Here is a 27,425-nt window from a genome sequence, read left to right as displayed (position 1 = left end):
TGCTCGGGGGGGGGGGGGGGAGACAGACAAGGGCCATGGAGAGACAGTTAGGGAGAGGGAAAGGGGCCTGCTTTGGGGGGGAGGTGTGTCCTGGGGGCAGACAGTTTTGCTCGGAGGGGGGGGGGGGGACAGAAGGATACAGACAGCGGCCAAGGAGAGAGAGAGATAAAGAAACACAGACAGACAGACACATCTATTCTACCACCCGTTAATGTAACGGGCTTAAAGACTACCGTATTTTCACCCATATACCGCGCACCCGTGTAAAACGCGCACACAGGTATAGCGTGCGGGGAACAGAAATTTATGTAAAAAAATTTTACTATACCGCGCATGCTGCCCCGACTCTCCTTTCCGAAGGACCGCTCGTACCGCCACCTGAAGGACCGCTTGCACTCCCACAACCTCCCCCCTCCTCCTCCCGCATGGAGAAGCTGCCTACCGTTGTTTCCGGATGCCAGTGAGCCCAGCTGCTTCCTCTGCCGGCGGTCCCGCCCCTTCTCTGAGCCCTGCGCTACGCTGCTTCCTCTTCTGCTAATTCTCCTTCAAGTGGCTGCTTTCTATTTGTGCACTACTTTTCTACTGTCTATTCATTCACTACACCTGCCTCCAACATATTGATCATTCCTTTTTTGCTCTTTTCTGCTACATATCAAATTTCTATCTTCTTTTCCATTCCCCATTTCATTCCTTCCTCAGCCCTCCATTTCCTTTCTACCTTCTCTTATATCTATCCACTCATCCATTTCCTTGCCACCCTCTCTTCTCCCTCAGGGTTCTACCATTCTTGGCATCTTTCTTCCTCTACCCTTACAGCCCAGCATCTGCTCCCTATTCCTTCCTTCGCCACTCTAAATAGCCTGACACCTCCTTCTCCTCTTCTCTCCTGCACCCTCTCCCATAGTCCAGCGTTTCCCACTTTTCCCTCACTCCCCCTCCACTTTCCGTGTATCTCTCTCCCTCTCATCCATCCCCATGTCCAACACCTATCTCTCCCCCTATGCAGCATTTTCTCCCTTCTTCTGCCATATCCAACATTTCTGATTCTTTCCTACAGTCTCTTCCTCCCCTTCATTATCATGTACTTTTCACCCTCTCCACTCACCATGCATGGCTTCCTCCTCTCCTCTTCTGCCAGCATCTTTCTTTGTCATAAGGTGTATGGGGACAGACTTAAATATCTCAATAAGTATACTTTGGAGGAAATGTGGGAGAGGGGAGATATGAGAGGCATTTAAATACCAAATATGGCGTAAATGAGCATGAGTTGAGTCTTTTATTTGAAAGGAAGCTCTGGAATGAGAGGGCATAGGATGAAGTTAAGAGGTGATAGGCTTAGAAATAATCTTTTTTTTTTAATTCTTTATTCATTTTTTTATGTTACAACAAGTGTAGCAATTAAATATGAACTTAAAGATTCACACTTGATTAACTCTCATATAAGCATAAAGTTTAACATTTCATTACAAATTAATATTCTATAATATTTTAAATATTATGTAAGAAATCTAAAATTTAAATCATTCTAATTGAATATAATAATCCCCCACCCCTCCCTCCCTATTCAATAATACATAAAATCATCCTTACTGTGAAAACTATTCAAATACTCATGTATTATATAATAACAACAAGTAGAACCCACCCCTTTTCCTCCCTTAGAAATAATCTAAGGAAATACTTTTTTGCAGAAAGGGTGGTAATGTGTGGAACAGTCTCCCAGAAGAGGAGGTGGAGACAGAGACTGTACCTGAATTCAAGAAAGCATGAGATAGGCATGTGGGATCTGTTAGAGAAAGGAAGAGATAATGGTTACTGTAGTTGGGCAGACTGGATGGATCATTTGGCCTTTATCTGCCATCATGTTTCTATGTTTTCTTCCTCTCATCCTCCCTTTCCCTGTGCCAGCAACTTTCTTTCCTCTCTTCCTCTACACTCTTTCCTTTTCTCCCCCCAAGCCCTAGCATCTCTCTCCTCCTTCACTTCCATATATCTCTCCCCTCCATTCTGTAGCATCTCCTCCTTCCTTTTCCCTAGGCCAGGCATGTCACTTTCCCTTCCCTGATGCCCTTGCATGTCTCTCTTTTCCTTTCCTTCTCTTCAATCTCTCCCTCCCTCTCCATGCTCTGGCATCTTCTCTCCTTTCTTTACCCTTGGTCTGGCATCTGTCTCCTTCCCTCCTCCTCCATGGTCTGACATCTCCTTTCCTTGTCTGACATCTCCTTTCCTTCCTTCCTTCCTTCCTTTCTTTCTCTCTTTTCCTCTCGCTTCCATGGTCTTCCTTCTCCCTCCCTTTCCCCAGTCGGGTGCAGCAATTATCTCCCCCTCACTCTTTCTCCCTCCCTCTTTGTTACCCCATCCCTGGTTTGCAGCTCAGCATTCACAACTCGCTGCTTGGTCAGTTTTGGGCCTTTGTGTTTGCACGAAGGCAGGACCCAACAGATAGGAAGTAGGTGGAACCTGGCAGAGAGTAAGGCCTGAAGCTGATAGGCAGCGAATTGTGGCTGCTGCCGCCAGTGGAAGAAGTTTGTGATGCCATCCCTCAGAGCACCCCCTTATGGGCTGCCCCCTGTCCCCCCCCCAGCCTCCCCTTGGTACACCACTGCTGTCCAAGATTCTGTGTGGGAAAGGGGGAATGCCTCATGACTGTGCAATTCTTCTCAAATTCGGCATTTCGCAGTCATACAGAATTCCACCAGGAGTAATATATGTACAGTGGTGCCTCGCATAACGGCCGCCTCGCACAGCGAACGCTGCGCACAACGAACTTTGTCTTGATTCGTACAACGGACTTCGTTTCACACAACGAAGTCGCCCGAGCTGCATCCTTCCGGGGTTCCTGCGGGGTTGGATCGCAGCGGGGTTGGTCGAGCCGCGAGGGTAGTCTCCTTCTCCTTACCTGCCCTGTCGCAGCACACAGCCGAACGGAAATCTTCCCGATGTCAGCGCTGACGTCGGAGGAAGGGAGGGCTTTGCTTAAGCCCTCCCTCCGACGTCAGCGCTGACATCGGGAAGATTTCCGGTCGGCTGTGTGCGGCTGCGGCAGGGCAGGTAGGAAGAAGGCAATGGCGAACGAAAGAGGGGGGAGGGGGCGGTCCGCCCCGAAGAATGTGCACAGCTGGTCAGGTCCCCCGATCGACCGACAACAGGCCCGGCCGACAAACCTCCCTGCCCTGTAGCCGCGAATCTAAATTACCTCTTACAGCAGCTTCAATAATCCAGCTGCTGTAAGAAGGTAATTTAGATTCGCGGCTACAGGACAGGGAGATTTGTCCGACCGGGCCTGTTCTGTTGTCGGTCGGGTGCAAAAGCGCCACAAAGGTGGAGGCAGGGAGGGAGGAAAGGTGGAGTGGAGAAGAAAAGACGCTTAAGGGGGGAGAAGGCCGCTGAAAGCACATGTTGGAGCAGGGGATGAGAGGGAGGGAGAGAAGGGGAAATATTGGACAAGGGCAGAAGGGATGCTAAATCATAGGGTGACAGGCAGAGAGAACAACAGGAAAAAGAGTGGAAGCAATCTTGAACCCTGAGGGTGAGGGCAGAGAGAGGTGGTGAGATGATTGATCATGGGGAGAGGGACAAAAGGGAATAGAGATGGGATAGGAAGATAGTGGAAGTAAAAGGACAGGGAGATGTATGTTTTTAGATGTATCTAAATAAAAATAATAACAAAAAATTTATCTTTTTTTATGTCATCTTAGCATATTTTATGCTACAGAACGAATTATTTTTTTTAACATGTATTGTTATGGGAAAACGCGTTTCACATAACGAACTTTTCGCATAACAAACTTGCTCCTGGAACCAATTAAGTTCGTTGTGTGAGGCACCACTGTATTTTAATATTGTAAACAGCTTACTTGGCTTTTTCAGTGAGGCAATATCTAATTCAGTGACATGAGCTTTAGCAGTGAGTCAGAGATTGGTGGCTTAAGAGTGAGATTTATTGCTCTTTGGAAGTTGATTTTTTTTTTTTTTTTTTTTTTCATTTGGAGACATTACTCCAGAATTTCCTTCAATTATTTCCAGAAGTACAACATGACAATTCTGAAGCCTTCCAAGTAAATAACTATTAATAGGCCCATGTGCAAGAAACTAGTCCAAATATTATTTTTTTAAACATCATATGGAACAGTTCTTGACCACCATCTTGGCAAAAGCTTGCTTTTGTATTGATTGGAAAAAAATCTTTTTTTTTTTTTAATTACAGATTGCTTAGCTCTGGCATTGGATGGTACCGGCAGCAGAATGCCTATGCTACATTGCTGGACAAATATTGGACCAAAATTCAGCTTGATAACATGACCAAAGCAGAACTGAAAGAGGTGAGTACTAAAAAGGGTATAGCAGTGAAATAGATACAGGTCTGAAATTATAGTAAATTGAGAATCTTTAAGTATGTTCCTGTATGCCAGTGGTCCCCAATCCTGTCCTGGAGGACTACTAGCCAGTCAGGTTTTCGGGATAGCCCTAATAAATATACATGGGGCAGATCTGCATTCCTATAGTTTTCATTACATGCAAATCTCTTTCATGCATATTCATTAGGGCTAACCTGAAAACCTGAATGGCTGGTGGTCCTCCAGGACAGGATTGGGAACCACTGCTGTAAACCTTATGATGAAGACTACCGGCTATTTTAGTAGCCTTCCTCATGGGCAGACTCCATCCTTTTTAAATATCTTTTTGAAGGTGCAATATGCAGGGTTGTACACAGTATTCTAAATGAGGTGTCTTATATACCTCCCCCTTCTTTTTTTTCTTTCCTTTTTGTACTGGCCATTCCTCTCCCTATGCTTTCTTCTAGTTTTCCTCTTTCCTCAGTCGGGTGCAGCAATTCTTTCCCCCTCCACTCTCCTCCCTCCCTCTCTTTGTTACCCCTTGCTGCTTTGTCAGCTTTGGGCCTTCCTCTCTGTTGGGTCTTGCCTTCGCGCAAACAGGAAGTAGGTGGGACCTGGCAGAGAGTAAGGCCTGAAGTCGACGAGCAGCGAATTGTGAACTCTGCTGCTGCTGGAAGAAGTTTGTGATGCCTGTCCTCAGAGCCATCACCTAGCTAGCTTTCTTCTAGCTTTTGTCATTGCCTTTCTAAGCTGTTTGGCCACCTTTTATATCATCATATACTATCGCACCAAGTCCCACTCCTCTTTGATGCAGAAAAGTTCGTCACCCCCTAAATTTTACCATTCCCTCGGGATTTTGCAGCCCAAATACATGACCTTGTATTTATTAGCATTAAATCTTAGTTGCCATATTTCAGACCATTTCTCAAGCTTCACTATGTCCTTCCTCATGTACTGGCAGAATTCTGCGTGACTTCGCAATGCAGAAATTCCACAGAATTGCAGTAGTGCAAAATTCCCAAACACTGCCTGCCACAGTGAGCGTGGGGATCCTTGGGGGACCCCACTGGCAGGGAGGACCTTAGTCTGGAAAGCTTCATCTTTTATTAGAGGTTACATTACATAACATTAGTGACTTCTGTTCTGCTTATACCTTGCAGTTCTAGGCGGATTACAGAAGATAACTGGATATTTCCAGAAAGGTTACAGGAAACGGTGCTAATTACATGATTGAGAGATTGCTTGGAAAATTACAGGATTGGGAACAGTTCATGGTTGAGAGATTACTTGGAAAATTTAATGATTGGGAACAATGAGATGTTTTAGTTTTTCTTGATAAATTTTCTGAATAGCAGGGTTTTAATTTCCCTTTGGAATATTTTGTAGTCGGACGTAGTTGTCAGTATGTTTGAGAGGTGGTGGTCTATTTTCGCTGCTTTCGTTGCTAGTAGGCTGTCGTACATCTTCTTGCGCTGTGTTCCTTTGATTGGGGAGTGAATAAATGGAGTCTGAGTTCTCTTTTGGGTCTGGTTCTCTTTTGAGACTACCATATTTTTCCCCCCTTTTAATTGTCTTTGCTGTTTTGCTTTATGATAATACTAACTGACCAAGGGGTTTGTACAGGGTTTTTAAGTGACCTTACAACTCAATAACTCTGTCTCCATCTGGTGAGGACAGCTTATACCCAAGCATCTAGATAAGTGGTTCTCAACCCTTTCCTGGAGGACCACCAGCAAGTCAGGTTTTCAGGATAGCCCTAATGAATATGCATGAGGCAGATTTTCATGCCTGTCTTTTCCATTATATGCAAATCTCTTTCATGTATGTTCATTAAGGCTATCCCAAAAACCTGACTGCATGGTGGTTCTCCAGGACAGTGTTGGGAACCACTGATCTAGATTTTTCTGGAGGGAGATGTAACTAATTTACCCATGTATCATAAGGTTGTTTGAACATTCTAAAGCATCTGCCACATGTAGAGATCATAGTAAATTACCACCATTGAGCCTTAATTCATAATTAACTGGGAATTGTTACTTATATATTAGACTGCTCCTATAGTCCCTAGCCTACTCATTGCACAAAATAGTTTTGTGGCCATCAGGTGTGGAGGAGTAGCCTAATGGTTAGTGCAGTGGACTGAGATCCTGGGGAACTGGGTTTAATTCCCTTGAGCTCCTTATGACCCTGGGTAAGTCACTTAACACCCCATTGCCCCAGGTACAAAAAAAAGGATTGTGATCTCACTAGAGACAGAAAAAATGCCTGCATAAATGTGTATGTCTAGTAGCGCTATAGAAATGATTAGTAGTAGTAGTGTATTATTAATTTACCATGACTGTTTGCTCCTTCCCTTCCAAATTCTCCTTTGGATGACTCATGCAGCGTGTGCTGCACCCCTTGCTGACCCAACTTGCAGAAGATTCAATATAGTATCAAATCACAATTACCGATGTACAGATGAGAGTTCTATATAGTATTAAAAAAAAAAAATCTACTTCCATTTCTTTTTTTTTTAAATAATATTTTATTGAATTTTTAAAATATAGAAATGTATACCGTAGATAAACATAACAAGAATACAGTACTACATTGCAGAAATGTACATAAAGCATGTCAATCTAATATAATAAAACCATAAGACGCACATGCGCACTCCCACCTGCGTGCGTCCATTTTCCGTGAGATGTAGGGCACCGCAGGTAGGAGTGCGCATGCGAGCGAATCTCTCTCTCTGGCCAGCAGAGAATCTGTACACGGGACTCCCTGCTCTTCAGCTCCTCCAGGCAGTGGCAGACCAAACAGGACCCGATCGCAGAACTAAAGGTCGTCGGCGTCGTCTTTGCTCCTCTCTCCGGCACACCCAAACCCCCGTTCATCCTCCCATCTGACCCTACCTTCGGCTCCCTTAGTCCCTTGCCGCTGCTCCTCTTCTCTTCCCGCCCCGTGGTCCCGACAAACGTCCTTACTCCAGCAGGGGCCGCAGCACTCTGAACACACTGCTTTGCGGGCTGCTACTGCCCTGATTTGCTCTGCCCGACACGGCAGAGCAAATCAGTTCAGTAGAAGGCTGCCAAGTAGCGTGTTTAAAATGCTGCGGCCCCTGCTGGAGTAAGGACGTTTGTCGGGACCGCGGGGCGGGAAGAGAAGAGGAGCGGCGGCAAGGGACTAAGGGAGCCGAAGGTAGGGTCGGATGGGAGGATGAACGGGGGTTTGGGTGTGCCGGAGAGAGGAGCGAAGACGCCGCCGACGACCTTTAGTTCTCTCAAATCATAATAGGGTCAATTAACGTTATCATTGAAGTCCTTACAGAACTCATCTAGAGGGGCCCACATTCTAGTAAAATTAGCAATATTATTTTGCTTAATCGCTATTATTTCTACCTTCATTTCTTTTTTTTTTACATTCTTTATTAATTTTTTCATCTAACAAGTGCAACAAATATTAACAGTTAAACTTATGCAATATCACTTGAGTATCTTTTCTTAGTAATTTCACAATTAAAAATAAAAATAAATCCCTCCCTCCCAACCCTATTCTTACACATGATTACATATATATATTGTTCTTTATTAATCCAACCCATCAATTTATAATTAAACTTCCTCCCACCCCCCTTTCCCTGTACAATCAGTTTGGGAAAAATGATTATTCATTTATTACAATATTCTATTAATGGTCTCCAAACCTCCTGAAATTTATTAACATTTCCTTTCTGCAACGTTAACATTCTTTCCATCTTATACATATGACACAGTAAATTCCACCAAAAACTTTAATTTAATCTATTCCAGTTTTTTCCAATTAAACGTAATCTGCTGAATGGCAACTCCTGTCATAATCTATAATAATAAAACCCTAGAGCGCACATGCGCTCTTGAAACTGCGTGATTCCTGGCGCCGTGAGGTGTGCTTCTGTGGCAGTATTCTATTTGACACCTCACGGCGCTTGCAGGGGCTGGAGGTGCATGCGGTGGCTGAAGGCGCGCGACTGTGCAGCTGTGTCAGCGCGGTCAGCTTCAGGCGCGTTTGTCGGTTTGTCAGACCGGCAGGAGAATGGCGATTGCGGTGGCGGTTTAGGGGCTGGAGAATGAGTCCCTGCAGATGAATAAGCACAGACTAATGTCACTCAGAAGAATGCAAGCACCCAGTCGACTACTCCCTACAGACTGAATGCAGTCTCCGGGCAGCCGCAGCCTCAGCAAACGCTGGTCTTCCTCCCAGCTCGCGTCCAGAGCCTTTCCGCCCCCAGTGAGAGGTTGAGTGTCGTCATCTTCGCCCCCCCTACCCCTCTTCCCAGCGCACCCGATCCCCCGTTGAGCCTCCCATCCAACCCTCCAACCACAGTCTGGCTGGCTCTCTTAGTCCCTTGCCGTCGCCTCCCTTCCCTTCCCACAGTCCCGACAAACCTCTTGACTCTAGCAGTGGCCGCAGCACTCTAAACACGCTGCTTCGCGGTCTTCTCCTGCCCTGATTTGCTCTGACGGTGACGCGACAGAGGGAATCGCGGGCAGTAGAAGGCCGTGAAGCATCATGTTTAGAGTGCTGCGGCCGCTGCTTGAGCCGGGAGGTTTCTGGTCGTCTCGCGGTGGGAGGGTCGGATGGGAGGGTAAGTGGGGTCGGCTGCACTTCGGTGGTAGTGGCGGGTGAGATGGAAACATGCTGCTTTCAAGGGTTCTACTGCACAGGGGGATGGAAGGGAGGGTTAGAAAAATGATAGGTTCTACTGTACAGGGGAGGCAGGCAGGCAGGCTGGGTGGCTTTGGGGGTGGGGGGGCACTGAGGGCACTAAAGACATAGGAAGGTGGCACTGGGGGCACTAAGGGCATAGGAAGGAGGCACTAAGGACATAGGAGGCACTGAGGGCACTAAGGACATAGGAAGGGGCACTAAGGACATAGGCAGGAGGCACTGAAGGCACTTAGGATGGAACACTAAGGACATAGGAAGGTGGCACGGGGGCACTGAGGACATAGGAGGCACTGAGGGCACTAAGGACATAGGAAGGAGGCACTGAGGACATAGGATGGGACACTAAGGACAGGAAGGAGGCACTGGGGGCACTAAGAACATAGGAAGGTGGCACTGGGGGCACTAAGGACATAGGAAGGTGGCACTGGGGGCACTAAGCACATAGGAGGCACTAAGGACATAGGAAGGAGGCACTGAGGTCTCTAAGGACATAGGATGGGACACTAAGGACATAGGAAGGTGGCACTGGGGGCACTAAGGACATAGGAAGGAGGCACTGAGGGCACTAAAGACATAAGATGGGACACTAAGGACATAGGAAGGGGGTCACAGAGAGTCAGGCAGGCATGGCACAACAGAGAAATACAGGCAGGCAGGGGGCTAGGGTGACAGTCAGAAAGAAAGACAGACAGGGAGCCAGGAAGAGACACAGACAGGAATAATGACAGACAGTGTACACGGAGAGAGAGAGAGAGAGAGAAAGAAAAAAAAAAAAGATAGACAGACATCTACTCTAGCACCCGTTAATGTAACGGGCTTAAATGCTAGTAAGTAATAATTTATTATTATTTGCAGAAATTTGACTTTTTTTCCTCATTGACATTCCAATTAAAATAGTATCATAGGATAGAGCCACATGATTTTCTAACAAACAATTTATTTGGCCCCAAATCGATCTTCAAAAAGCCAGTGAATGGACAGTAGAATAATAAATGATCTAAAGCACTGTTCTTCAACCGCTGGTCCGCGGACTGGTGCCGGTCCGCAGAAAATTTCTGCCAGTCCGCGCAGGGTCGGCGAGATCTAGTCGGCAGTTCAAATTCCTGCCGACTGCCGTTCCTCCCAGCCTTGGGCAATCAAGACAGGCTGCCGACGTCGGGGCCTTCCCTCTGTGAGTCTCGCCTGTTCAGAAACAGGAAGTTGAAACAAAATAGGCGGGACTCGGAAAGTGAAGGTCCCGACGTCGGCAGCCTGTCTTGATCGCTGCCCCTGCCAAGTTGCTGAAGAGGGCTGCGGGGAAGGTGCAAGTGGAACGGAGAGAGCTGCAGGTGGAGGGAGATGGTCAGCGTGTGCGAGCAAGATCCTGGGGAGCCTTCACAGTGGCTGTCTTCTCTCCCAGCAGCTCTCCTACTTGCCAGGGCAGTGATTCACCGGCAACTTCCTGCAGGCAAGTACTTAGAGCTGCTGGAAGGGGAGGAAGCCACTGTAGGAGGCTGGGAAGCTGCTGGATAAAGGGAGAGCTGCTACTGGACTTGGAGGGAGGTAGAAGGAGAGATGCTGCTGGGAGGAGAGGAGGGAAAGGGATGGGAAGAGAGTTAAAGTTGGATAGGGGGATAGGGGGAGGAGGGAAGAGAGAAGGAAAAAAGGAAGGAGGGAAGGGAGAAAGAAAAAAGGAAGGAAACAGACAAAGCAGAAATACTCAATAACTACTTCTGCTCAGTCTTCACCTGCGAAGCGCCAGGATCCGGCCCTCAGCTACAGACAAGGGGGGGGGGTACGGAAGACCCATTCTGGGACATGAAATTTACTGCAAGCGAAGTATACCATGAGCTATCAAAAATAAAAGTGAACAAAACTATGGGCCCGGACAATCTACACCCTAGAGTACTTCGAGAATTGAGCGATGTCCTTGCAGAGCCGTTGGCCGTGCTCTTCAATGTTTCCCTGAGCAAGGGAAAAGTACCCCTAGACTAGAAAACTGCCAACGTTATCCCGCTCCACAAAAAGGTCAGAGGCTGAAAATTATAGACCGGTGAGTCTCACATCAATAGTGAATAAACTCATGGAAAAATTGATTAAGAACAGACTAGACACGTTCCTGGATGATGAAAGATTAAGAGATCCCCACCAGCATGGCTTTACAAAAGGAAGGTCTTGTCAATCCAATCTGATAAGCTTCTTTGATGGGTAACAAAAAACTGGATGAGGGTGAGTCCCTGGACGTGGTGTATTTGGACTTTAGTAAGGCTTTTGACAGTGTTCCACACCGAAGGTTATTAAATAAGATGCACTCGCTAGGACTGGGAGTAACACTGATAGCATGGGTACAAGACTGGCTTAGCGACAGGCTTCAGAGAGTGGTGGTAAATGGTATCCCCTCAAAAGCGTCGATAGTGACCAGTGGAGTGCCACAGGGCTTGGTCTTGGGCCCGATGCTATTTAATATCTTTGTAGGGGATTTGACTCAGGGACTTCGAGGCAAAATTACACTATTTGCCGACGACGCTAAACTATGCAGCGTTGTGGACAGGACCTCAGAACCTGACAGCGCAACCAGGCCCAACACTATGGAGCAAGACCTGCTTGTATTGGAAAAATGGTCCAGTACTTGGCAACTAAACTTCAATGCCAAGAAATGTAAAGTAATGCACCTTGGGAGCGGAAATCCATACGCCTTGAACGGTGAAAACTTAACAAAAACTACTGCAGAAAGGGACTTGGGAGTTCTCATCCGGGAAGATATGAAAGCTGCTAATTAGGTGGAGAAAGCTACAGCAAAGGCCAGACAAATGCTGTGTTGCATCTGAAGGAGCTTCATCACCCGAAAGCCGGAAGTCATACTACCGTTATACAGATCCATGGTGAGACCTCACCTGGAGTACTGTGTCCAATTTTGGAGGCCACATAATCAAAAGGATGTGAAGAGGATGGAGTTGATACAGAGAATGGCCACCAGGATGGTCTCAGGACTTAACCCTTTCAGGACCATAGGGATCGTAGGCCAATTTTTGTGGTTTTGACGACATTTTTATGGTAAAAAGGGCTTGCAGATGCCAAAAAATTGATTTTTTTTGTGAAATATCATTATTTTTTTAAAAAAAAATCAAACTTCTGGCTTATGGACAGTGTGGCAAGTGAATCTTCTCGTCAATCTGGCAACGACGCTAATGAATGAATGTCGGAACCAGTTTGTTTACATAAAGGCAGTATCATATGGAATCCGTACATATCAAATTTAGAAATGTAGACTATCCCAATCAAAATTTATAGGATTTTAAAGTTATGGGACAAATATGTCCCTTGGTCCTGAAAGGGTTAAGGACATCCCATATGAAGAACGCCTGGAAGAGCACAGAGAAAGGGGGGACATGATAGAAACATTTAAATACATCATGGGTCACATCAAAGTGGAGGAGGAAATCTTTTTGCTGAAGGGTCCCACGGCGACAAGAGGGCATCCACTAAAACTTAAGGGAGGAAGATTTCATGGTGACACCAGGAAATACTTCTTCACCGAACGGGTGATTGATCGATGGAATGATCTTCCCCGCCAGATGGTCGAGGCCAGTAGCGTGTTTGACTTCAAGAGTCGATGGGACAAACAGGTGGGAGTACTACAGAGTTATGCTCAAATGATAGATACTCCAGGGAAGAAGGGTTCTTGAGTAGGCAGACTAGTTGGGAGGGAGGGTTCTTGAGTGGGCAGACTTGTTGGGCTGTCGGCCCTTTTCTTCCGTCATATTCTATAGTTTCTATGTTTCTATGAAGGTCCATTCTACCCGATCAAATGCCTTCTCTGCATCCAAGGAAACAGAAAAGGCTGGATCATTCATGGTTTTCGTTAAATAATAACATTTGAAAAGCCAGTCTAGTATTATTAGAGGAATGTCTCTGAGCTACAAACCCAGTTTGGTGCATACCAATAATATAAGGGAGAGCCTTGGCTAAACGTAAAGCCAAAAGTTTAGCATCTACATTAATTAAAGAAATAGGCCTGTAATTTGAGACCAATGTAGGATCTTTATTTGGCTTTGGCAAAACTATAGTTAAAGATTCTGCCATAGTGCCTAGAATACTACCTTTATGTAGTTGAGCCTGATATAAATTTAACAAATGTGGTAATAAGGTATTTTGAAATGATTTTAAAAAACTCTACCGTGAAACCATCACCACCTGGAGCGGATCCAACTCTAAGGGATTTCAATGTTGTTTGCAATTCTTTTAATGATATAGGCTCGTCAAGACTTCCTTTTATATGTTCAGGAATTTTAGGTCCCTTTAATAATTTTAAAAATTCTAAACCATCTTTTTCTTAATCTAAATAAGGCTCAGAAGAATAGAGAGCTTTATAAAATTTTAAAAATTGTTTTAAAATAGGTTCAACTTGAGTACATGTATCACCTTTCTCATCTTTAATGGCAACTATTTTCGACTTTCTCTTTTTTTGCTTTAAGATAATTTGCCAATAATCTTCCTGCCTTATTTGAATTTCCATAATATAAAGCTTGCTGAGAAAATAAATCGTTCTTTACCAACTTGGAAGAAATCTCATTATATTTACATTTAGCTTTTAAAAGATCTTGGAATACAGAATACTCCCATTTATCAACCAATTTTAATTCCAAAAATTTAATTTCTTGTTCCAGATTGGAAAATTGTTGTTTGACCTGTTTCCTAATATATGCCGAAAAGGAAATAATTTATCCTCTCATGGTTGCCTTAAAAGCATCCCATAAAATTTCACTTGAGAGTCCTTCAGTGGCATTAATTTGGAAATATTCATTCATTTTTATGTGAAAATTTTGGATCAGCAAGCAGTGTATTATCAAATCTCCATACAGGTCTACCATTGTTTTGATCTTCTATTTTAAGTTCAACCCACACCCCTCCATGATCAGATAAAATAATTGGGTCTATGGAGGCTTGTGTTATCTGTTGTACTAATTGGTTTGAAACAAAAATGTAATCTATTCTTGAAAATGATTGTGAACATGGGAGCAAAAAGAAAATTCCCGTCCATTAAAAAGTATTTGCCATATCTTTCAAATCACATGAATTTACAAAATTATCCAAAACTAATGATTTTATAATTTTGCTACTTTCCTGTCTAATCCTGACTTTATTTGTATGTTGCTCAATTTTGTCTGTGTAATATGTTATGCTGAGTGATGTTTTTCTGGATATTATTTTATGTCTCTTAAGTTGTATCAACTGGTTGCCATTACAGTTCTTTCACTCTTTATACCTTTATTTGCCCCTACAGGTGCTTGTGAGGAGATACCCAAGCCTGATGGTCATCTCGGATCGCTTGCTGGAAATTTACATTCAGCTGACTGGAAACAAACATCAAAGGCATAGTGGTGATATTGCTGGAAGAGAGCAAACAGCTGTCCCCATGCCAGTGCTTATTACAGAGGAGAAAGTGCCAAGCCTAGAAGGAAGAGGGTTATCTCTCAGGTGGTTAACTTTTAAATAAAAGTTATAAATTAGGTATTTTATTAAATATGCACTAAAGCAGTGGTTCCCAACCCTGTCCTGGAGGAACACCAGGCCAATTGGGTTTTCAGGCTAGCCCTAATGAATATGCATGAAGCAAATTTGCATGCCTATCACTTCCATCATATGCAAATCTCTCTCATGCATATTCATTAGGGCTAGCCTGAAAACCCGATTGGCCTGGTGTTCCTCCAGGACAGGGTTGGGAATCACTGCACTAAAGTACAGGAAGCATTCCTGTTTAAACTTAAACAGAACTGATGACTTTTTGCTTGAGCCTGGAGCTCTTTAGCATAGGGTATGCAGGTTTTTGGTCATCTGTTCTGCAGACCTAAGCAAAGCTCACTCATGTACAGCACAGAATGGCAGAAGTGGTTGCTATTATGGTGATTATCCTTTTACCAGCACAGGAGTGATTTTTGGTGTATTTTACTAGGATTTCTCCCCTACACTTCATTGCGTGGCAGAAAAATTTGAAATTGGCTTGGTAAAACATTTGCAAGTGTTCAGGGAGGAGAAGCTATAAGCTGAAATAAACTCACTAAAAGTAACTTTTGTTCATACAAAATGCTATATATAAAATACCATGCAACTGACAGAGAGGATAAAGCATATTAATGCAAAGTAGAATGCAAACCCGGGTTGGCTAAAATTGCCTTGTGTGATGGAGAAGTTTGCATCTAAAGCAACATGTGGGTATGATCTGAGACTAAAGCAATGGTTTCCAAACCCTGTCCTGGGGGACCCCCAGCCAGTCAGATTTTCAAGATATCCCTAATGAATATGCATGAGAGAGATTTGCATACCTGTCGCTTCCATTATATGCAAATCTCTCTCATGCATATTCATTAGGGATATCTTGAAAACCCGACTGGCTGGGGGTCCCCCAGGGCAGGGTTTGGAAACCATTGCTTTAGTCTCAGATCATACCCAGGGTATGGTTTGGGAACCACTGCTGTAAAGGGAGTTTTGAATATTTTCTCATCATAAACACTTAAATGCTGCTTCCTCGCTCAAGTGATAGGGATGCTGACAAGTAACAGGAGCTTGATGGCCACTCTTCCTCTAATTGTTTTCACTGAAATTTTTTCATCATAAAGTTACATTTACAATTCACATTACTACCTTGTTAATATGTGTGACATAAAGCCAAGAAACATAGAGGGAGATCAGTGTGGCGCAGTGGCTAAAGCTACAGCCTCAGCAGCCTGGGATTGTAAGTTAAAACCCATGCTGCTCCTTGTGTCCCTGGGCAAGTCACATATTCCCCCTATTGCCCCAGATAGATTGTGAGCCCGCCAGGACAGACAGGAAAAAATGCTTGAGTACCTGAATTAACTTGTGTAAACAGTTCTGAGCTCTCCTGGGAGAACGGCATAGAAAATTGAAGAAATAAAAGTACACCAAAATGGATAAGGAAAGAAAGCACCAAGAGCCTCAAAAACTGGGATCAGTCTGTTTATCTGAAACACGGCCCATGTCTGGTCAATTTAATGAAGACTGATTCTAGTTTTTGAGGCTCTTGGTGCTCTTTCCTTAATATATGTGGGCAGACTAGATGGGTCATTTGACCTTTATCTGCCATCATGTTTCTATGTATTCACTTTTCCATTTGGCTGCAACTGGTATTTAGCCATAGATTGGATAGCCTATAAGTTGGTTAGGGCTTATTTTGTTAGCCTGGCATTTGTTTGTTTGTTTATTTCTCACCTGCTCTTATCTAGGGCGAGTTACATATTAACATACAAATTAAAAAATTTACATTTATCGTACAAAACACTTCAGGAGACACACTATAACAAATTACATACTTGCTTATCTAATCAAATTAGATATAACATACACGTTGCATCAACGAAGAATATACTAAATTCCTTTTTCTGGGCGTGGAGGTTGAGATTGGGACAATTCTTATTTTAACTTATTTAGGCCTAGGGAATCGGATCCCTGAGATGCTCATACTCTGACATGAGTGAATAAAAACTGCTGCAAAGACATATGTTTTTGCTAGTATAACCATAGTTTGACTGAAAAACTGCTAGTTTTGTTTTAAATGTCAGTTAGGTGATGAGCACTCACAGGAGATGGTATCTGCCCAAAATGGCAACTTCACACATATGAGTATCTACTCACTTGTGCACATAGAAACCTACCTTGGAGAGGCGCTGAATTGGTGTTTTTTTATCATTTGCTTTCTTGCTCAGTACTGACTAGATTGTATCCTATCTCAGGGATTTATTGAAATGGTGCAACAGGATTGTTCACAACTTTGACAGTTCTACAGATTCTGCTCTGAATGTATTTCAGGAGGTACGTGTTACATTCTTTTTTTTTTTTTGTCTCTCTTTCGTATTTGAAAACAAATAAGGCAAATCGTTAATCTGTAAACTCAAAAATGTAATGTGATGCAGCTTTCCATGATTTTTTAAATATCTATGAAGAGCCCAGTGTGCTATATGCACCCTTAGCCTGCCAGTGTGAGATTGCATTATTTTAGCATTTCCTATATAGCATTCTTCAGCAAGTTGTTAGACTTCAAACACCATTTCCCCATCATAGAAACATGATGGCAGATAAAGGCCAAATGGCCCATCTAGTCTGCCTATCCACAGTAACCATTATCTCGTTCTCTCTCTCTGAGAGATCCCACGTGCTTATCCCAGGCCCTCTTGAATTCAGACACAGTCTGTTTCTACCACCTCTTCTGGGAGACTGCCACGCATCTACCACCCTTTCCATAAAAAAGTATTTCCTCAGATTACACTGGAGCCTATCACCTCTTTCTATGCCCTCGCATTGCTGAGTTGCCTTTCAAATGAGAGACTCGACTCATGTACATTTATACTACGTAGGTATTTAAACGTCTCTATCATATATCCCCTCTCCCACCTTTCCTCCAAAGTATACAGATTGAGAATTTTAAGTCTGTCCCCATACGCCGTATCACGAAGACCACACACCATTTTAGTAGCCTTCCTCTGGACCGACTCCATCCTTTTTATATCTTTTTGGAGGTGCGGGCTCCAGAATTATACACAATATTCTAAATGAGATCTCGACAGAGTCTTATACAGAGGCATCTGGAAACACCATTATTTTTGGCATGTGGAAAACATCATTTAGTATGTCTTAACACAAATAACAAAGTATCTTGAGCAAATATTGCTCCTAGCGGAATTCTGTGCTACTGCGCAATGCAGAATTCCCCAGGGCCGTAGTATTACCTGATGCCTGTGCAGATTTTGAAGTTGTTTCGGCACTCCCTCGCTGTGGTCCAAATCGCTGCCTGAAACATCTTTGTGTAGCCTGTGTGTATTCTGCAGGCTTCTGTGTATCACGTGGTCCCGCCCTCGATATCACGTCCTCTTTCTTTGGTGGGGCTGCACAGTAGAGGGAAGCCTGCAGAGTCCACACCGGCTGCTCAGAGATGTTTCTGGCAGCGATTCAGGTCGCATTGAGGGAGTGCCGAACTAACTCAAATCTGCCATTAACTGGCAACTGGCATTGGCGTTTCAGCAGTAGTGGATCGGAATGGTGGAATGGGGAGAGATGGGGATGGGAGAGATGGTGGTGGGGATGCAGGGGTGAGCGAGATGTTGGCTCGGAGGGTCGCTCTTCTTTTAACCTTTTCTATTTCTGCTATGTGTCTTTTGAGATATGGCGACCAGAATTGAGCGCAGTACTCAGAAGAACATAGTTCTAGTTGATGGTAGTTCAGCTCTCCAAGATCTTCAGGATCGCAGACTCAGTCTCTTTTGAGAGAGTGCTGATATGGTAGACTTGGTGGTTCAGGTTGCCATTTATGGTGACCTGGTAGTAAGGGCCTGTTTCTGTTGGGCAGCGCACCTATTGGGTAGAGAGATTGATGACTCAGCTTTGGTGGATCAGGAGCTAGCTGAGATAGAGATGGGCACGTCTTACCTTTCTGATGCTCTGTATGATCTTCTGCTCTTCTGCCAAGAAATATGGTACTTGGAGTAGCAGCCAGAAGGTCTTTGTGGCTTTGGGGTTGATTTGCTGATGCAGCTTCCAAGTCTGAGCTTGGTTGTTTTTCCTTCAAGGGCTCCCTGTTTGGGAAGGAGTTGGATAAGCTGGTTAAGAGTCTGGGTGAGCCCAAAGTCCGTAGATTGGCGGAGGACAAGCCCAAGTTCTCAGGTAGAGGCATGTCAGCCGAGGGTGTTTTCAAGATGTTGGTGGGGTTGGTATGGTCTCTAGGTATTGGTATTTCCAGTGAATGCAGTCCTTTCACAGGGGTTGTATAGGAGGTCATGACTCTAGCGTTGTTGTCTCCTAAAGAAGGTGTTCAGGTCTATCCACCAATTCCAGTGGCTTGAGACATTGGGAGTTTTATTGGAGGTGGACCCAAATAACTTCAGATCACTGGGTTCTTGAAGTCAGCCACAATGGAGGTGCCTTTAGTTTGCTCAGCTTTTGCCAGACAACTTTCTGATTTCCACTTGTTGGGCTCCCTAGAAGGTAAAGGCAGTCAGCCAAACTCTTCAGAGGTTGATGAAACTCAGGGCTGTTATTCAAATGCCAGCCAGCAAGCTGGGTACAGTTTGTTATTCTGTCTATTTTGTGGTACCCAAAAACATATGATTCTTCCGGTCCATTTTGGAGCTCAAAGGAGTAAGTCGGGTTCTATGAATACCATCCTTTCGTATGGAGACATTGGAATTGGTAATTTTAGCAGTTCAGCTGAGTGAGTTTCTCATGTCCCTCAATCTTGCAGAAGCATACGTTCACATTCTGTTTCGGTCTGCCCATCAGAGGCTTTGCATTTTTGGGATGGAATCATCTGTTATCCCAGGACAAGCAGGCAGCATATTCTTAACGCATGGGTGACGTCACCGACGGAGCCCCGGTACGGACCTTTTTAACTAGAAAGTTCTAGTTGGCCGCACCGCGCATGCGCGAGTGCCTTCCCGCCCGACGGAGGAGAGCGTGGTCCCCAGTTTCTTCGTTTCCGCGGAGCGAAGAAGACGCATGTGCTTTCAACGGCTGTTGAAATCTCCTTCCTTGCCTTCCCGCTCACGTATTTTTCTTATTTTACTTTTCCCTTCGGGTTTTCTTTTTGTTTCGTTCAAAAAAAAAACCAACATTATTAATTAGTTTTTTTTTTCCTTATTTTTCTGGCCGGCCCCGGCGGGGCCTGTTGCCAACATACAGGCCTCCGGGTTTGATTTTGCGGAGGCCGTATTTCCATTCATGCCCCCTCAGCCGGGCTTCAAGAAGTGCCAGCGGTGTGCACGCCCGATCTCTCTCACTGACCCACACAATTGGTGTTTACAGTGCCTGGGTCCAGAGCATCGGGCTGACACCTGCACCCGCTGTGCCACTCTTAAAAAACGTACGTTAAAAAATCGGCAGATCCAGCAGAATATTCTTTTCGGCACTGGTTCTGCCATGGAATCTGCCAAACCATCGACGGCGCCACCGACTACATCGGCACCGACTGCATCGACACCGCCTGATTCTTCCTCGGGGTCGATAGCGCCAGGTAAGCCGGCTAAGAAGCCTTCCACTTCCCTTGAGCGCCCTCCTGCCACAACGGCGACACCGGTCCTCCCGGCATCGCGCCGACCCCGCAAACGCTCCGCCCCGATATCAGTGAGTGCCTCGTCATCGGCCTCCTCATCGCCGGGGCGTGAAGCGGCACCTATGGTACCGAAAAAGAAAAAAGCGGTACCGGTGCCTCCTCTGGACGACCGCATAGCGGCCATACTCCAAACCCAATTGCAGGAACAACTACAGCAACAGCTCCAACATCTGTTGCCGGCAATGTTGGCCCCACTACTTCCGGTACCGGACCGGCCCGAGCATCACTCCATACCACCGGAGTCCACTCCATCGGTGCCATTGAACACATCCATGCCGGTACTCTCGGCAGAACCCATTAATCCTCTCATTCAACTACGATCTGACGCCGATGCTTCCCGACATCGGGAACGGCACCAGGCTCCCCGAGACCAAGACCGACACCGATCTTCTTCCCCTGGTACCGTCTCCATGCGTTCTGGCAAATCTCTCTCAAAAACTCGCCACGCAGAACCATCCACACCGCCGTCCCGTCCCACACACCCCAACGTCAGGGACCCGGACCTATGGGAGGAATCCCAACCCGGTACCAATGAGGAGCCTTCCTCATCCGGTGAGGAACCTTCCACACTTGATACCGGTTCCAAGCCTGAACAATCCTCGTTCACCAAATTTCTTCGAGAGATGTCAGCGGCTCTCTCTATACCTTTGGAATCTGACTCTAAGAAGTCACAGGCTTTCCTAGATGCCCTAGACTTCGAGCAACCACCCAAAGAATTTCTCAAGTTACCCGTCCACGACAGCTTATGGGAAATTTTCTATAAGAATTGGGAAAACCCTCTCATGGTACCGGGCGCCCCTAGAAAACTGGACAGTCTCTACAGGGTCATTCCTATCCCGGGGTTTGACAAACCCCAACTACCCCATGAATCCCTTCTGATGGAGTCCACTTTGAAGAAAACCCAGGGCTCCAGTGTATATGCTTCCACCCCTCCTGGCAGAGAGGGAAAAACGATGGATAAATTTGGCAAGCGCCTTTATTAAAATGCCATGCTTGCAAACAGAGCCAATAATTACATCTTTCACTTCACCTTCTACATGAAGCACCTAGTGAATCAACTTTCTTCTCTACAGAAATATCTGCTTGAACGTAAGGTCCCTCTCTTTCAACAACAAATTTCCGGTCTGCTCCAACTCCGAAAATTCATGGTCCGCTCCATCTATGATTCATTTGAGCTGACCTCTCGAGCATCTGCTATGGCTGTTGCCATGAGACGTCTAGCCTGGCTGAGAGTTTCCGACCTCGATATTAACCACCAAGACCGCCTGGCTAACGCACCGTGTCTTGGTGATGAACTTTTTGGAGAGTCCCTGGATTCCACCACCCAGAAACTCTCAGCTCATGAGACGAGGTGGGATACTCTCATCAAACCAAAGAAAAAGACTCCGCCTGCTCACCCTTACAGACAGCAGTCTTCCTACCAACGTAGGTTCTCCGCCAGACCTCTTCAGCCACCTCCGCAACAACCTCGCCGACCTCGTCAGCAACATCAATCTCAGGCTCGCCCCCAATCTCATCAACCTGCCAAGCCTCTCCCTCAGTCAAAACCTGCTCAGCCCTTTTGACTCCTTTCTCCAGGGCATAGCCAGTCTCTCAGTGGCGTTACCTCTTCCTCAACCTATCGGAGGACGCCTGCAACTTTTTCTCAGCCGTTGGGAGGCCATCATATCCGACCAATGGGTCCTCAACATCATTCGCCACGGCTACTCTCTCAACTTCCAGACTCTTCCACCAGACAATCCTCCCGTAGAGTTTGCTTCTCACTCTTCTCAAACCCTCCTCCTCCTTCAGGAGGTCCAATCCCTCCTTCTTCTCAATGCCATCGAAGAAGTTCCCCAAGACCAAAGGGGTCAGGGATTCTATTCCCGCTACTTCCTGGTACCCAAGAAAACAGGAGACCTCCGTCCCATCCTCGATCTCAGGGACCTCAACAAGTGTTTGGTCAAGGAAAAGTTCAGAATGCTCTCCCTTGCCACGCTTTACCCTCTTCTCTCTCAACACGACTGGCTATGTTCCCTAGACCTCAAAGAGGCCTACACTCACATTCCAATCCATCTGACTTCACGTCGCTACCTCCGATTTCAGATTCAGCACCGCCACTACCAATACAAAGTGCTACCCTTTGGCCTCGCATCATCGCCCAGGGTGTTCACCAAGTGCCTTATTGTAGTGGCGGCCTTCCTCAGGTCTCACAACCTCCAGGTGTTCCCATACTTAGACGATTGGTTGGTAAAAGCTCCTACGTCTCCACTTGTGCTACAGGCCACTCATCACACCATCTCTTTCCTCCATCTCCTGGGGTTCGAGATCAATTACCCCAAGTCGCATCTGCTTCCCACACAGCGACTTCAGTTCATTGGAGCAGTTCTCGACACCACTCGGATGAGGGCATTTCTCCCCTCAGACCGCCAACGGACTCTGCTCCGCCTCTGCCATCAGGTGCTCCTTTGTCGCTCTATTCCTGCTCGGCAAATGATGGACCTCTTGGGCCACATGGCCTCGACGGTCCATGTGCTTCCTCTGGCGCGACTCCACCTCAGGACACCTCAGTGGACTCTAATCAACCAATGGTCACAGACTACGGATCTTCTTTCTCATCCCATCTCTGTGACATCGTCTCTTCAGCAATCTCTTCAATGGTGGTTGAACTCCTCAAATCTTTCCAGGGGTCTACTCTTTCATCTGTCCCCTCACTCCATGATCATCACCACGGATGCCTCCCCCTCTGCGTGGGGAGCTCACATGGGAGATCTTCGCACCTAGGGACTCTGGACCCCTCAGGAGCGTCAACATCACATCAATTTCCTGGAACTCAGAGCCATATTCTATGCTCTCAAGGCCTTCCAGCACCTTCTCTACCCTCAAGTTCTTCTCCTGTGCACAGACAATCAAGTCGCCATGTACTACATAAACAAGCAAGGCGGCACCGGATCTCCCCTCCTCTGTCAGGAGGCCATCCGAATATGGACCTGGGCCACGGCCCACAGTCTCTTCCTCAGGGCTGTATACATCCAGGGCGAACAGAACTCCCTGGCCGACAATCTCAGCCGCATCCTTCAACCTCACGAGTGGACTCTGGACCCTCCAACACTCCACTCCATCTTTGCTCGATGGGGCACTCCGCAGGTGGACCTCTTTGCAGCTCCTCACAACCATCAGCTGCCCCAGTTCTGTTCCAGACTCATCTCTCCTCATCGTCTGACCCCAGATGCATTCCTGCTCGACTGGACGGATCGGTTCCTCTATGCCTTTCCTCCTCTACCTCTGATGTTGCGGACCTTATCCAAACTCCGCAGGGACGGGGCCACTATGAGTCTCATCGCTCCTCGGTGGCCTCGCCAACACTGGTTCTCCCTCCTGCTTCAGCTCAGCTCCAGGGAGCCCATTCCTCTTCCTGTGTTTCCTACTCTACTTACGCAGCAACGTCAGTCTCTACTGCATCCCAATCTGTCTTCGCTCCACCTGACAGCTTGGTTTCTCTCGGGCTGACCTCTCCAGAGAATCTGTCTCAGCCTGTCCGTCGCATTTTGGATGCCTCCAGGAAACTGGCCACCCTCCAATGTTACCATCAGAAGTGGACCAGGTTCTCCTCTTGGTGTCTACTGCATCATCACGATCCCACCTCATTAGCGGTGGAAACTGTACTGGACTATTTGCTCTCTCTGTCCGACGCTGGCCTCAAGTCTACCTCAATCAGAGTCCACCTCAGTGCCATCACTGCGTTTCATGAGCCTATCCTCGGAAAACCTCTCACGGCTCATCCACCGGTTTCCCGGTTCATGAGAGGCCTCTTCAATGTCAAACCACCTCTGAAGCCTCCTCCTGTCGTCTGGGACCTGAATGTGGTTTTATCAGCCCTCATGAAATCCCCTTTTGAGCCTCTTGCCACAACTTCGCTCAAACTTCTCACATGGAAGGTGCTTTTCCTCATTGCCATCACCTCTGCCAGGAGGGTTAGTGAGATGCATGCACTGGTCGCCGATCCACCGTTCACTGTTTTTCACCATGACAAGGTGGTTCTGCGTACCCATCCTAAATTCCTTCCCAAGGTGGTCTCGGCTTTTCACCTCAACCAGTCCATTGTGTTGCCTGTCTTTTTCCCTAAACCCCATTCTCATCCTGGGGAACAGGCGTTGCACACGCTGGATTGTAAGCGTGCCCTTGCATACTACCTTGACCGTACCAGGGCTCACCGCTCGTCCCCTCAGCTCTTTCTGACCTTCGATCCTAACCGTCTAGGTCGTCCTGTCTCTAAACGGACGCTTTCCAACTGGCTTGCTGCCTGTATTGCGTTCTGTTATGCTCGGGCCGGTCTCTCACTGGAAGGTGCTGTCACGGCCCACAGGGTCAGAGCTATGGCTGCTTCTGTGGCTTTCCTCCGTTCCACGCCCATCGAGGAAATCTGCAAGGCTGCCACTTGGTCCTCAGTTCACACGTTCACTACTCACTACTGTCTGGATGCCTTCTCCAGACGGGATGGACACTTCGGCCAATCTGTGTTACAAAATTTATTTTCCTAATGGCCAACCATCCCTTCTCCCTCTCTGTTAGCTTGGAGGTCACCCATGCGTTAAGAATATGCTGCCTGCTTGTCCTGGGATAAAGCACAGTTACTTACCGTAACAGGTGTTATCCAGGGACAGCAGGCAGATATTCTTACGTCCCACCCTCCTCCCCGGGTTGGCTTCTTAGCTGGCTTATTCTTAACTGGGGACCACGCTCTCCTCCGTCGGGCGCATGCGCGGTGCGGCCAACTAGAACTTTCTAGTTAAAAAGGTCCGTACCGGGGCTCCGTCGGTGACGTCACCCATGCGTTAAGAATATCTGCCTGCTGTCCCTGGATAACACCTGTTACGGTAAGTAACTGTGCTTTCTGTGCACTCCCTTTTTGTCTTACTATGACCCTTTCTACCTTCTCCAAAGTCATGGTGGTGATAGGATCCACATTGAGTCAGGAAGAAATCATGGTCCATCTGTATCTGGTTGATTTGGGTGAAATCTCTCCAGGAGAAGTTTGTGGCTACAGATAGCAAAATTCAGCTGCTACAATCGCCTTGTCCCTTCTCAGCAGTTGAAGTATGAGATTTGGTTTGGTATGTATAAGAGATGGGTATTGCTCCCTGAAGCATGAATTTGGAAACTTCAGGACCCTTCATTCCCTTTTGTGTTCTCAATGTCCTTGGGCCCAACAATTTTTTTCAGGTATTGGGGTCCATGGTGGCAACTTTGAAGATGGTGCAATCTTACAGGGCTCACGTGCGACCATTGCAGTACATGCTCCTAGACAGGTGGTCTCACCAGTCTCATTCCCTGGAAGCCTGCATTCTGCTCCGAGATCTAGCTCAACATGGTTTGGGTTATTGGCTGAAGACAAATAATCTTGTCCAGGGAGTTGGACTGGATCTGCCTCAGTGGACTGTGGTTATGATGGATAGGGGGAAACAAAAGCCCCAACATCACTTTTGTAATTATGTTGTCTGGATAACGGGAGTTGGCACTATGAGCAGCAGCACTGGTCAGCTGGGCTTGCTGGTGGACTTGCAGCACTGAGAGGAAATGTTTACTTTAAATTCTCCAAAAACATTTCTACTTGGCTATTCGAAGTCTAACTCTAGGAGAATGGCACAGCCTGCTTAGCGGTCAGTGGTTTTCAGTCTCCACCTGCTGGTAGTTGTGCAGAACCCATTTGTCTGTGCTGGTCTGGAGTAACTAAAAAGAAAATTAGCAGATAAGACCTAATTTCTCCTTTATAAGTGCCAGTCTTCAGAATGGAAACCTTAACATAAGTGAGTGTAGCTATTCTGGGAGAGTTCCTAACAGCTTTAGATCTCAAGAAAGTATATCTTCATATTCTGATTGACCACTGCATCAGAGATTCTTAATGTTTATGATTCTGGGAAAGGAATTTTAGTTCAAGGTAATGCCTTTTGGGCTAACAACAACACTGAGAACCTTTTCCAAGGTGATGGTTTTGGTTGCAGCATTTTTATGAAAAGAGGTAATCTCCCTGTTTTGGCTAAGTGTTTAATCCAAGAGGTATGCAAGCAAATTGATAGGCTTAAAAATGATAAATCCCCGGGACCGGATGGTATTCATCCAAGGGTAATCAAGGAATTGAAAGGGGCTATAGCTGAACTGCTTCAACTAATAGCCAATCTGTCGATCAAATCGGGGAGGATTCTGGAAGACTGGAAGGTGGCGAATGTTACGCCGATTTTCAAGAAAGGTTCGAGGGGTGATCCGGGAAACTACAGACTGGTGAGTTTGACCTCGGTACCGGGAAAGATGGTAGAGACGCTGATAAAGGACCGCATCATTGAGCACCTTGACAGACACGATCTGATGAGGACCAGCCAGCACGGCTTCAGCAAAGGAAGATCTTGCTTGACGAACTTGCTGCACTTCTTCGAGGGAGTAAACAGGCAGATAGACAAAGGCGACCTGGTCGACATTGTATATCTGGATTTTCAGAAGGCGTTTGACAAGGTTCCGCATGAACGACTACTTCGAAAAATTGCGAGCCATGGAATCGAGGCTGAAATACTCATGTGGATTACAAACTGGCTGGTAATAAATCTGTTAAAAAGAAACCCAAAAATGGTCTTAAAGATATTTGGAGCATTGAGATTAAGCATCAAATTTCAGCTTCTCAATGGTCACAAATTTGGTCTTGGAGGATGAGATGTACAGTGTCTGCATCTATGAGACAAACTTGGTTTTTTCTTCTGTATAGAGCGTTTTGGACCCCAGTTAGAATACAAAAGTTAAATAGTTCAAAGTCTAATAGATGTTGGCACTGTAATTTTGAAGTAGGGACTTTGGATCATCTTTTGTTTTATTGTCCCTTTATCTTAGCCTTTTGGAACTCAATTTGGGATCAAGTAAATTGTTTATTGGAAAAGCAATCTTATGATACAGTGGTATGTCAATGAGGAAAAAGAGTCAAATATCATCAAATAACAATAAACTTTTATTGATAATGACAGAAGTCGCCATTCAGCACATCACAAGTAATTGGAAAAATTACAGTAGACTCAATTATAATTTCTGGTGGAACTCATTATGTCACATATATAAAATGGAAAGAACAATAGCTATATAACAAGGGCACTATAAGAAATTTAATACATTTGGGAGCCATTAACTTCTTATTGTAATGAGTAAACACCATTTTCTATTGAAATTTACACCGTCTAATGTTTGGGAGGGGGGGAGGTATATTTTTTAATATTCATATTGGGAAAATAATAGAGGAATGATGGGAGGGGAGGATGGTAATTTAATGTATTGTAAGATAAATT

General features: G+C 45.9%; 1 protein-coding gene across 2 annotated transcripts in view; it reads left to right on the top strand.

Annotated features, from left to right (window-relative positions):
• Positions 1 to 27,425, top strand: part of MDN1 (midasin AAA ATPase 1) — a 943,760-nt gene that overhangs the window by 135,005 nt on the left and 781,330 nt on the right. For both annotated transcript variants that reach the window (XM_033936734.1, XM_033936735.1), the window contains exons 9-11: positions 4,208 to 4,322; positions 14,293 to 14,486; positions 16,757 to 16,835. In XM_033936734.1, coding sequence (XP_033792625.1) covers positions 4,208 to 4,322; positions 14,293 to 14,486; positions 16,757 to 16,835 — 388 coding nt within the window. The remainder of the gene's footprint in view (positions 1 to 4,207; positions 4,323 to 14,292; positions 14,487 to 16,756; positions 16,836 to 27,425) is intronic.

The sequence above is a fragment of the Geotrypetes seraphini genome, chromosome 3 (genome assembly GCF_902459505.1).
Source record: "Geotrypetes seraphini chromosome 3, aGeoSer1.1, whole genome shotgun sequence".
Taxonomy (NCBI): Eukaryota; Metazoa; Chordata; class Amphibia; order Gymnophiona; family Dermophiidae; genus Geotrypetes; species Geotrypetes seraphini.
Note: the sequence above shows the minus strand (reverse complement) of the source record. Positions and strands in the feature narration are given on the sequence as shown.